This window comes from Cydia splendana, chromosome 2, assembly GCF_910591565.1.
Source record: "Cydia splendana chromosome 2, ilCydSple1.2, whole genome shotgun sequence".
NCBI classification, from domain to species: domain Eukaryota; kingdom Metazoa; phylum Arthropoda; class Insecta; order Lepidoptera; family Tortricidae; genus Cydia; species Cydia splendana.
In genome coordinates this window covers 6122326-6135981 of record NC_085961.1, presented here as the reverse complement: position 1 = coordinate 6135981, position 13656 = coordinate 6122326, and the positions used below count along the sequence as shown (strand labels likewise).

The 13656-nt window shown below is 36.3% G+C and overlaps 1 protein-coding gene across 2 annotated transcripts in view; it reads left to right on the top strand.

Annotated features, from left to right (window-relative positions):
- Positions 1-367: 367 nt before the first annotated feature.
- The window catches only part of LOC134802172 (homer protein homolog 2), a 35494-nt gene continuing 22205 nt past the window's right edge, over positions 368-13656 (top strand). Inside the window, exons 1-2 of one of the 2 annotated variants that reach the window (XM_063774777.1) lie at positions 368-590; positions 5750-5906. In XM_063774777.1, coding sequence (XP_063630847.1) covers positions 565-590; positions 5750-5906 — 183 coding nt within the window. In that variant the 5' untranslated portion in view covers positions 368-564. The other variant, XM_063774769.1, reaches the window with a different exon arrangement.

Here is a 13656-nt window from a genome sequence, read left to right as displayed (position 1 = left end):
TTTCAGAACCTTGTATGCTTGTATGTAGGTACCCTATCTGACAGTTGCTGAAGTCATGGTCGACCACTTTTGTTTAAAATAAATAGTGTGTTTTTTTATAATACAGAGCCATCTATCTGTTTTGGATAGGAATTTCAAATTTTTAGGCTATCTAGCGGTGAGTAGAAAAGTACACAGGAATTTAGCCATCTAGTGAGGAGTAGCAGAATTAAAAGTTACAAGTTTCGTTACTTTGCCACTAGAGGGCAATAAGAACCATGACCATAAGAAATAAAATAAAATAATAATGCAGTTTTGTTTGTATTTATGAAAGTCGAGTAAAATTATACATTGAAAACAAAATAGTTTAAATGGGGTACGGTTTTAATACAGTTTTGATTTCAATGATACGACAGTCATAGACAGTCAAAATAGTCTCCAAAGCTCCTCAAAACTTACTTTATTGTTTATAGTTGGTAGCTCGAAGATAGTCTTTAGTTTATGGTGCGATCGCCGCTTGTGACAGCTCGTGTGAGGAAAATTGGAAATTATGAAGTAAAACATTTTCTCAAATATTGTGTTTAAATGACAGCAGGAAAAGAAACGATGGGGTAAGTTTTATTCTATAGTCCCAGTCGAATTTAATTAATGAAACTCTCGGTTTCTTACGTATACATTACCCAAGATAATCCATTTCTAATGCCCCTTGGCATTTCGAGGGAGGGGATGCATTTTACCCATGCGTAGGGGTATTTTAAGTTTGCTCTCCAAGGATCGCTATTATTTACAATCACAACAACCTATGACGTCAAATAAACGTGTGGGGGACGTAAATATGTGACCCTTTCAATCAATTACACCCTATTTCCTGCGCTTTCGTTAACACTCGTAGAACATTGCATCTATTTCCGCCTAAATAGGCAATTGCACATCGATTGCATACGATCGAGTGGATTTACGGCCAGTAAGGTCGCCTGGGCTCGGGTCAGAAGGTTCTATTTTTAAAAACTTCATACCTGAGCAATCTTTTACTTGGTTGTGAGCGCCTGTTACGTTAGGGCGTATATTAGCGAAATATTTGCATAAATCCTATTAAAATTACATTATTAATAGTAATTCGTTTGTCATAATGCGTGACGATAAAAATTCAGGCATCCTGGCCCCCATAACTGAAATGGAGTAAGTGATTTTCACAATTAATACCAAACTATCCTGAAAACGTAAAAAAAGAACAATACATAGGTTAATTATCCCTAATTTTAGATATAGTAACACAATAGCCATAAGCTAGGACCACTATTTTATTACATTAATCTTATTGTTTTAAATATTGGCTGACAACTTCATTAGCAAACAATAATTTATTAAATCTTCAAACAAGTATTTCTCCATATGTGCTTGATTTATTCTAAGAACAGACCTACCAATCCTATTTCATATTCCCTGAATTTACACTGAATTTAAACCTGCCCTTCTTCCTCGTATTATCCCGCCATTTTGCCATGGCTCATGGGAGTTGTCCGCTTGATAACTGATCCCAAGACAATTCTCGTCCGTCAAATTTACGACCCCATACCAGATTAACTCAAATATGAAAATGATACACTCTGGTCCATTTGCCATGTCAGTTAGTATATACAATAAAATTCCAAAGTCGATACAGGTAGAAACCAACATCCTTAGATTTAAAACACAACTAAAACAATATTTAATCAGCAAATCCTACTATAGCATACAAGAATTCTTAAGCGAGTAATAGATTATTCAGTTGTATAAGTCGATAGTCGCTATAATTATTGTGAAAATTATTGTTATTATTAAGATTTGAATTAGTTGATATTGTCTATTCATATTTTTAATGTTGCTATACCCTCTCAGGGTTCATGTTGAGACTGTACTTAGCTTTAAGCTATTTTTAAATAAGCATCAAATGTACACATGAAACGCAATAAATATTTGATTTCGAAAAAAAAAAAAAGCCCTAAGTCAATACTCAGGGACTAGTTTTTGCGAAAAGCGACTGCCATCTGACCTTGAAACCCAGAGGGAACTAGGTCTTATTGGGATTAGTCCGGTTTCACACTAGATCTGCCCTCATTAGATTCTTTGTCTGTTGGTAAATTCTGTAAAATAGTCAGGTTTAAGAAGTTTACCAGAAAATATTACCAAAAATAACTACCAACATTATTAATTTCAATCATGTCCGAATTTCCCATTATTTGAAAACACAACAAATTTAACTACAATGGACTAGGTAGATAGTACATCTAACTTAGGTTGTAGTTCACACATTACATGTCATATCTTATCACCACATTCCTTTCTCAAGCATCCCGGCTATCTGCTGTCAAACCTAACCCCTTTATCTTGATATTTTAGCACTTATTGACTCTCGAGTCTTGTGCCGAATTGTCAAGTGACTGGTATTATTGCAACCAGCAAAAATGGATATTGTTAATGAAATATTGTGAGTATTGTTTTCTTCCATTTTTGAAGTCTCATTTTAATACTTGAATCATTTTGTAAGCCAATGGAAGTTTTACGGAAATTATTTTCAATTATCTAATTTATTAATTATGAAATGACTCCGTAAAAAGGAGAAGTTTCTCAAATTGTTGGAATCTTTTTTTTTTACATGCTTGGCCAGTAGAAGATAGGTTCTTATTACAATAAACTAAAATTCCATTTAGTATTGTCCACACTATGGGTTCTGTACCCAAAGGGTAAAAACGGGACCCTATTACTAAGACTTTGCTGTCCGTCTGTCTGTCTATCTGACTGTCCGTATGTCCGTCCGTCTGTCTGCAAGGCAGTTGAAATTTTCACAGATGATGTATTTCTGTTGCCGCTACAACAACAAATACTAAAAACAGAATAAAATTAATATTTAAGTGGGGCTCCCTTCATACGGAACCCTTCGTGCGCAAGTCCGACTCGCACTTGGCCGTTATTTTTATGTTATTTCACATTTACCTTGTTCCTCTAATCTCATGCACTCATGTTTACATGACATCCATTTTTACATGCTAACCTTGAAACATGATCGCCAGTTTACTAACCACTTAACAGAAATAACTTGTTAATTACTATAAATTACGTTTACGGTTTGGCCTAATTTTGAAGGTGAATGAATATTACTCAGTATGAAGCTTGCTAATGTTTGTTTTCGGCCAAAACTTTTTCTATTATTTTTGTAGGCACTTTTAACATAGCTAACAATGTAATTACTACTCGAGGTATCTATTTATTTAGGACCTTTAATCTGTCGCTGTCATAATTTCTGAGTGCTTAGTAGGTATTAAGCCCTACGACACGGTACGAAAATGCTTCCCTATTAACAAAGCAATATTTCCCGGATTACACTCAATTCTATGGATAAAAGTATCGTCAGTTTATAATGACCATTTGATTGATGGGCTCGTGATGTCATGATTCCCGTCGAGTACTGATCAAGCGAGCGTCAGACTCTAGACCCGATAAAGTGCGATCTCGGGTTAGGTACGCACACTCCGTACAATAGCTGAAAGCTATTGTCATAAATCAGATTCCTACGAGTTCAACGCTTGTGCGATTGAAGGGCGGTTTCAGACTAGCGTTTTATACGCCTACGCGCGTGTACGCTCGTATAGACCAAATGTAGGGAAAAGTAACGCGCGTGTAAGTTCGTAACAACAAAATGTAGGAAATGTAACGCGCGTGTATGCTCGTATCGTCGAAACGACCGTACACGCACAGTAGAGTCAGTGCGGAAAGAGAAGAGTCTTGGAATGTTTGGGACCCAATACATTCCACGACTCTTCTCTTTCCGTACAGACTCTAAATACCGACCTAAAGGACCTAGTGTTATTTAAGAGATTAAATCTTTAATTATTTACTACGAAGTAGCGCGAAGGCGTCAAGCGTTACCAGTGTAACTGCGATCTCAAGATCCTTAAAAAATCTGAGTAGTCTGAAAATACATACATACAGAGGTCCTACTTTGATAATCGCACTATGTTAATGTATATCCCCATCTCTTTTACTGATGGAAAACCGTAGGAACGATAGAGTTGGTGACAGAAGATCATCCAATTTCGTTGTTCACGTTCGTTACTTTCTATGGTTCATCGGAGGATTTCCCACCCGCGCTTGCGAAAAGCGATTAGTAATAGATAATAACCTCGGGGCATGCTTCGGGCTATATTGTCCCCCGATAAGGCTTTTCTTTCCCTTTGAAATTCAATATTCTTACCGCTGAGAGTAAACATACTATATTTAGCCTCTGGTTACCTCACTGCCTTTGTTTCTGACCGCGTTGATGATATAATGAGGAACAATGCCTCGAGAAATGTGGCTGATTTATCATAAAATTTGCCTGTATATTTAGATTTAGTGCGCTTATCACTAAAAGCGCATCTAGGTTCACGTCCAGGAAAATAGGTACCTATATTAGGTAACTACTATGTTTTTTTTTCTCCTGGTAAATTTATGGACCGCATTTGTTATGGAATTCTTCATTTGCATTCGGTGTGACGATAAGTGTGTTGCTAAAACGATTCCTATTTAATTCCAATTCGACTTTAATTTGTGCAAGTGTAGGTTTCATAACTCATTACATTCCTTTGCCTCCAGCTAGGCCAAATAACAATAACTTATGACTATAGCGGGCTGAAATGTCGTGTAAATATGCATTGCATCTAGTATTTTAATAAATGTTGAGAACATGCGGTTGATCCTGTATCGCTTAACACGTTTTAAACGTACTACAAACTTCATAGTACTTAACTTACCTGGTTGTTTAATGTAGCGTGATAGCTGGCACCACTCCAGACCCAGTCGCCTGTCGATAAGGGCTCTGAATAGACATTTAGGTTAAACTATATCTAGCAACAATGCAGGTGTGTAGCTCCTCTATTGCTGCACTACGCGATTATTATTTCACGAATTTCCGTCGTGCATGTTGATCCACTTGATGGAAAGTGAAAATTACTGTCAGACACTTTTCATTGAGTTCTCCTAGTGCTCGTAACTTTGCTGGAAACCAAGGTGTTCTGGATTTGAGTAAAATCTTAAATTTTCGTGTTAATGTATTTTTCTATAAAATGTAGAATTGGAGTACTAGTTACTTCTAAAATCTTGATGCCCGCAACACATTTCGCTGTGGATTATTCCCACCTGTTACCACCAAGTTGTTAGCACTGGTAAAAACTTGGCGGTAACTAGTAAGAATAACTCGATCTTCACTATTGGCAGTGGTATTTGCGCAAATATGCCTGCGTCACTTTCGTGCAATATGATGCCGGCAATTTTAAGCGGATTTCTTGATTGCACATTTACCGCCCCTATCATGCTATCTGTTCCTTTTGAATTGCCGCATCCGATAGATTATTTCCACTCTAGGTTCAAGCAGAGGTTTGTAAATAGAAAAGACTATGAATCCTTAATATTATTTTTAAATAGTATATACCTAATCAGTCGCCTAGATATTTATTTATACTTTCGAAACATAAAATGGTTTTGCCAGACAGGATGATTTAGAAATCATAACACTCATAAGTCAATAGCTACTGCTAGCTAGTTGACAGTTTTCATGTGCGTACCTTAAAAACCAAAAATGGTATATAGCGCTTCGTTCAACAATGATGACTATGTGCTCCGCAATGTGACTATGTCTCATCATTGATGAGACATGCGGAGCACATGGTGTTATGTATTATGTGTAGTCTTCTATATTTACCATGCTCTAATTCGAGTAACAGTGCAAAGGACTGACGCTATCTCTCTCCCGCAGTGAGCAGCCAATCTTCACGTGCAAGGCGCACGTGTTCCACATAGACCCGAAGACGAAGCGATCGTGGATGTCGGCCAGCTCCGCCGCTGTTTCCGTCTCGTTCTTCTACGACTCGTCGAGAAACCTGTATCGCATCATCAGCGTTGAAGGGACCAAGGTGCGTACTTAAGAGCCAACAGGAGTGGTCATTCCTCCATACAAACGTAGTCCTCGTTTTCCTCCGTGGTTTTTGAAGCTAGAGCAATGATTTTTTCAACACAGATTAATATTGTCAATATCTGTGTCGGACCGTTTTGCTTTTTTTGATATTTTTGTTTTTTAAGGCGCTAGAGCCCTTCAAAAACGGCCAAAATGGCCTAATAGACTATGCCGCAATGAGAGGCGTGGTATTCAAAACTGATATCAATTAGCCAAAAAAGCAAAACGGTCCGACACAGATAATTTCATAATCATTTAGATTTCCAAATTTGGTTACGATTGGTTAAGTTTTGGGGGAGGAAAAAGAGGACTACGAAACCTCGATTTTTGTCATTTTTACGCAGGATTTTTCGCCTCAGCTGCAGTTGTCCCTATCGCACTAATTTTAGGGGCGGAGTCAAGTTTCTAAATACGTACACAGCCAGAAAAGTGATGGGCAATAGTCGACATTTAATGTCGATAATCTAGTGATGTAAGAAGTTATCGATAAACCGTCTTGTGTGAAAATATCTAGATCCTAAGATACAAGGGGTTTTGGGTTGAGAGTAGGGAACACATTTTTGTAGTTATGATATACAATCTATTATGAACTTTTTGATTCTAATATTTCAAATTAGAAATCAAAATCAAAAATATTTTATTGCATGGTTAAAATGGGTTAACAAAATTTTTAGGTACCTACAGGCACGCTTCGTAATTGTCGAGCAATTTAGGGTCCTAGCTGAATTGGTTGTTCCATACTTACTCGTGCTCTATGGAATGTCCAATTTAGCTAGAACCCTAAATGGCTCAACAATCACGGAGCGTGACAGTACTAATGATTCATGTTCTGTATATCCTGCCCTACAATGGCGTTAATATTTGGTTGTCATGGGGGCTATTCATAAATTACGTCATTTCAAATTAGGGGGGGGGGGGGGTCTGGACATCGGATGACGGTAGCACGACGTAGGAGGAAACGGGGTCATTCGAAGCATGATTTTTGGATGATTTTAGGGGGGGGGGTCCAAAATTGTCAAAAATCGATGACGTAATTTATGGACAGCCCCATGTCTATACTTCGTTTTTAAGCATTATTGAAAAAAAAATAGTAAATGCTAATATTAACCACTAAGTACATAACTATTACAAAAAAAGCTAAATAATTATACGATTGCATGCTTAAAAAAGACACGTCACCTTCACTCTAATGCTAAACAAACGAAGAATAAGAACTAACAGCGATAAGACCGCCTGTTGCTACCTTTATTTACATTGTAAATCGGTTTTAGGGTTCCGTACCCAAAGGGTAAAACACGGGACCCTATTACTACTTGGCGATATAAGAAAAACAAGAAGACTTTCGTAAATAATTAATATATTATATCGAACAACACCGGTAAGTAAACGTAAGCGACCGAACGTCTACCATCGTACCACTAGCGACACATGGCCAGTTTAGGAACTAAACATAAAAACTAAAGCGCTGTCTATGACAGCAGTCTAATCAGCCAATATCAAATTTCTATATTCAATACTCCCACTAAATTTGAAATGGCTAATGCTATTTAGTACAATTACTCACAGTACATATTTAACTAAAACAAAACTATAAACCATTAACAGAACAACTTCTTGACTGTAAACAAATAAAATTACAATACTGAAAGTATCTGATCTCTAATGTTCATAAACTGAACAGCCGGTAAAGCCTTGGTAAAAATGTCCGCAAGTTGTTCTGAACTAGGAACATATTTAATATCAATCAACTTTTGTTGGACCTTCTCACGAATGAAATTAAATTTTACATCTATGTGCTTACTTTTCTTATGAAACACTGGGTTATTTATCAGCTTTATAGCACTTTGATTGTCCATACACAAAGTTGTACAATTCATGTCAAAGTCTATGTCTTTAAAAAACTGCTTTAGCCATAAAAGATTTTTGGCTGCTTCACAACCAGCCAAAAATTCAGCTTCGCATGTTGATAAGGCCACACAGGGCTGCTTCTGACTAGCCCAAGAAATAGGCCCACCGTTTAACATGAACAAGTAACCCGTAGTTGACTTTCTAGTGTCTAAATCCCCGGCATAATCTGAGTCTGAATAACCAACTAAGTCTGACTGCTTTTCATATCTAATACAAACATCTTTTGTTTTTATAAGGTATTTGATTATTCTTTTTACTTGAGCTACATGCTGCAAACTAGGATTGTTAATATATCTACTTAAAACATTGACACCAAAGCATATGTCAGGCCAAGTTGCATTTGCCAAGAACAATAGCGAGCCAATAGCTTCACGATATGGAAAGTCAATCCTATCATTTTCAGTTTCATTTTTTTGAATAAGCACGTTAACATCAACAGGTGTATTGCATGCATTAGCAGTATTCATATTGAACTTACCTATTATCTGCTCGATATATCTTTTCTGATGGACACAGATAGCGCCATTGCTCTTGACTATTTCTAATCCTACATATTTGTTCAAATCAATTTCTTTAATTTGAAAACCTGTCTTCAAATGGCCAACAATCAGGTCCAAAACTCTAGTAGACTCAGACATAACCAGAGCGTCATCAACATACAAGATTAACAGTGCTTTCACTTTCTCAAAATTACCTACAAAAACACAACTATCTGCCTGTGATTGTTTGAAACCAAATTTCACTAAAAAATCTGTAAATTTCTTATTCCAGCATCTGGACGCTTGTTTCAGCCCATAGAGGGACTTCTCCAATTTGCATATCTTATTAGGTGCTGGTGCTTTAACACCTTCAGGCACTTCCATGAATATGTCCTCTTCTAGGACTCCATATAAGAATGCTGTTTTAACATCCAATTGTCTTATATTCCAATTCAATTGAGCAGCAATGCTTAGCAATATTCTAATAGATTCATATCTGGTGGTTGGTGAAAAAGTTTCATAGTAATCAAGACCTTCAATTTGTGTAAAGCCACGAGCGCAAAGGCGGGCTTTCAAAGATTCCGCTGTCCGTCCGTCCGTCTGTCACCAGGCTGTATCTCACGAACCGTGATAGCTAGACAGTTGAAATTTTCACAGATGATTTATTTCTGTTGCCGCTATAACAACAAATACTAAAAACAGGATAAAATAAAAATTTTAGTGGGGCCTCCCATACAACAAACGTGATTTTTGACCGAAGTTAAGCAACGTCGGGCGGGGTCAGTACTTGGATGGGTGACCGTTTTTATAAATAATGGTACGGAACCCTTCGTGTGCGAGTCCGACTTGCACTTCGCCGGTTTTTTTTAAATTTGTTTTTATGTTTGTGGTGTAATAAAGAATATTTTAGAGTCAGACCAAGAAAAGTCTACAGCAATTTTGATAGCACACGCAGTGCAAGTGTTATTTATATGTCATAATTTCATAGAAGCGACGTTTGAAATAATACTTGCACTGCGTGTTCTATCAAAATCGCTATAGATTTTTCTTGGCCTAACTCTACTTTAAATTACAAAGTAAGGCCTAAATTATAAAATAAGGCCCATCAATGTTTTTTTTTTGTGTTTATTAAACTTGATATTTTGTCTATAGTATTAGCGGACACGGCCTCAAAATTTAAACCCGCTTAAGAATCGGGCCTTATTTCGTGCATTATATACAATACTACCCATTTTTGTGTAGTCATTATTTATACTATAGAAGCATTGTTTGAGTAGCCAATTATTTAAACAGTATTTTTTTAAAGGGCAACGGTGGCAATATTTTAAGGTCTGGATAATAAGATACAGATCTTAATAAGGATATCAATGTAAGTGAATGTTACCATGACTACCAAACAAACAAATGTGATAGAATTTGCCAGCTGGCATTGTAACATTCAGACAGTTACTATGTACCTAATCTGAAATATGAATAAATTAGTAATATTTTAAACAGGAAAGTAAACCGAATTTTGGCCTTTTGCTGGACACAATCACAATAGTAATTTGTTTTACAAGAGGGCAAAGTTTATCGCCACCGGTTGATGCATTTGCAGCACCAATGGTAGAAAATGCAAGCTCATCATCAACTGCATAATCGACGTTTGATATGACTATTGAATCCGAGCTTTTTGATCATGAATCATGATAAAACAAAATTTTAGAAGATCGCAGAATAGTGGATTTAAAATATTTATTTTCTGTGATCTCAAATATCAGGCACGATCATACAAATTGTACATTTGCTGATCTTGCCTTTGTCATTGAAAGACGTAAGGGTTTACACAGAGAATATATATTTAAGTGTAATATGTGCAAAAAAAAGGAAACGATACACTCTGAAGACCCAAAAAGAAAATGTTAGTAAATACTGCTCCTCCCCATGGTTACTTGGTTCCTTATTCAACCTACCTGAAATTAAACGAGTAGGTTAGTAAATTATATCATTTTACATTATAAAGTTAAATGTTTAGGTATCTCAATCACTTACTCACTGGTGGACATGGACGCAAAATTTTTGCCCATCTACTTATACTATCTTATAAAAAATGAAATTTTGAAAGTTAGCACGCTTAAAGTTCGTTTTTTTGCATTAAGGTAACAGATTTTGACATGTCTTATTAAAAATTACCATTGAAAAATAAGTCATAGCAAATATGTTAGAATTATAAATCATATTAATCATATTAATGAGCAAGAGCACCCTAAACCGGCGAGCGTGTATGAGGAATGTTATGAATGTGAAGGAAGCGAAAGTGGTATGTCAGGATCGTAGCAAGTGGAAATCCGTGGTCTCTGCCTACCCCTCCGGGAAATAGGCGTGATTGTATGTATGTATGTATGTATTAATCATATACTTTTTTATGTTCTTACGCTTTCATAAGTACTTAATATAAACAAATTTTTGAAAGCGTTTTGCAATAATTATTAATAAAAAGACACGTCATGATTGTTTACCTTCTTTCTAATGCTAAAAAATAACGAACTATAATAACCGGGCCTTATTTGGTACAGAACCTTGATTTGATAGGTACATCGGATATTCTGGGCCCCTGAGTTTGTTACGTAAAGGAGAAAATGGTGACATGTGGTTAGAGCTGATACTGTTAAACTAGTGGTTCTGTGCGCTAAGTATAAAAAATAAGCTTCAGCGAACTCATTAAGCCTAGAAAAAACCCTACACCCTACTGCCACTTAAGTCAGTCTTGAGTCTTTGAATCAATTTCCGTAGTAGTACTACTACTACTAAGGTACTAGGAGGTAATAAGGCCTATAGTAGGTATAATAAGGCCTACCTGAAAAATAATGTTCTTACAACAGTGTAACCGTGTTAGTTATTTGAGTAACATATATGTAAAGTGATACAATTAAAAGCTAACAGCAAACCAGTACATAAATTATATCTTATGTACTTCTTATGAATTACACTCTTATAAAGGTTTCGGCTAATTACGCTTAATTACTTGAATAAAGGTAGATGAATTGCGTGCGGTCCAATAGGTAACCACAACTCACGGAGTCCAAAACAATAAGCTGATCAGCAAAGTCAAGTAAACAAAGCCAAGTCACAGTAGTAGAAAGATTATCGAGTTCCGTAAACGTAAGCCGGGTCAAAAAAACCAATCGCAACACAGTAAGTAATAAGTGAACGCCTCGTGGCAGTAACGCACGAAAAATAACATTGCAAATTGTCGGGAATGAGGCGCGCGCTGGTGCAAGCGTACGCATCTGTGTGCGTGCATTACACACACAAATACAGTCTCTCACGCCCCGTCAGAGCGACGGGTATATTCAGCTTGAAATCTCAAAATTGACTTTTAGCTCAGCTCCCGTTTCGTCTTAACAAAAAACCAAAGAGGGGACAGATCTCCACTGCCGGTATGGGTAGGTATAGTGTGAATCAAACGATCTGATCTAGTTTACTCAAAGAGTCTCAAGAATACAATACCATTGAGTGGTAAACCACAAATTAGGATAATCACCTCGTAGTAAAAGCAGATTATAACCGCCTTGAAATGTTAGTATAGATTAACGACTCTATTTTTTAAATAATAGACTACAAAATAAACTAACAAAATAATGGCTAACCTAACTTTTTTTGCATTTAACAACCATCGACACTCAAAAAGAACACACCCAGTAGAAAAACAGCTATGAGATACCATAAAATTCCATTATATTTTCGGCTCTATAGTCTTACCATAAGGATAAAAATGCTTTGAAGGTAAGAATAACATTCACACGTTTTGCATTTAGAGATAACAGATGTGCCGCCAGGGTCGTACTCGCATTGTTGCAATTGATAAGCACGTGGTTTATCTGTTTATGTCGGAATGTTATTTAGTGGTAATTTTTTCTGACCTATACCTAACTACAATTGTAATAAAAGAGCGAGCGAGACACCAATAAAAAAAATTACCTGGCCTGTTATCAAATTGTGGGACACATTATGATATGATTGTAGTTTTAAATCTTAGTGTCTAACTGGCTTTCGCTCGTTCAGTACATGTGTTCTTATTCAATTCCTACTGATCTTTTACGCAACTTGGCTAAGTTTTACCGGACATTCCCTGCTTTCGATTGGATTTTGTACCTTGTGATTTTAACGACCCTGGCTACGTTTTACTGGACTTGATAATAATTATGTGGCGACCGTGGGTCAATGCGAGTGCAAGTGGACATTAACTAATATGTATAATAATTATACATTTTTATCTTTCTACATATTTTATTTAACAACAGAATACGTCCCTGTCGTGGCTAAGGTGCATGTGACTTTCCAAAAGATTGAATATGATATTATCTTTTTAGACCATTTTAACCCCATTCAACAAGAAATAAGGTTTAGAATTCAATATACATGCAATGTACTTCTAACTTATTTTGTAAGTAAATTGGTTGGCGCCTACGAGAACAAAAGCAGATAATAGGATTGTAATAGAACAATGCCATTGTTAGTACAGGTAAGTAAACAAGATCAGTTCAAAAATTTTTACCTATATATAGGACCCCCAAATCTCCACGACTGGTCTGCGCTGTTCTCTGCGATCTCCCTGCGATTCCCCCACAAAGTTGAACCAACAATAACGTCATTGGTCCCACTTTGTGGGGGGCTTTCATTTGCTGCGACTAGAGATGGGTAGTGAGTAAATACTCACGGGTAAATACCGAGTAAATACTCAGTATTTACTCAATATACCCGTATTTACTCGTTTATACCCAAATTGGTGGGTATAAACTATTTAGAGTGCTGAAAGGGGCATATAAATTTGAAATATAGGTGTATTTTGTAAGCAGCTACTGGATTAAGTACTCAAAATGGTAAGAAATGTATTTTTAAGAGGGGCACTCCATACATGTCACTAATTGTCACAAAAAAAAATCTCAGAAACCACCAACGTGTTACACATCATTAAATGGGTCTTTAAAAATAACTGGAATGTTACTAAGAACATTTTTGGATAAATTGAATATCTTTGGAAAAAAAACCGTTTCGAAAGGCCAACATAATGTTTATCTCTCTATAACTTTCGAACCAAAGTTCAGAAAAAATATGAAAACATATCGGGAGATTAGCCGTATAATACAGTACAAAAAACAATATTTTGAACATCATCGGTTGAGCCATTTTTGAGTTTTCTTTAAAAAACCCTTAATAAAAGGTCGTAAGTGCCGTGTAAACACGCACTTTTGCGCGACATGCAGTTATCTAGAACATCGATAGAATTTAAGTACCATATTTTAAAGTAAATACCTTCTTATTTGAAACAAAGTGGTTAAC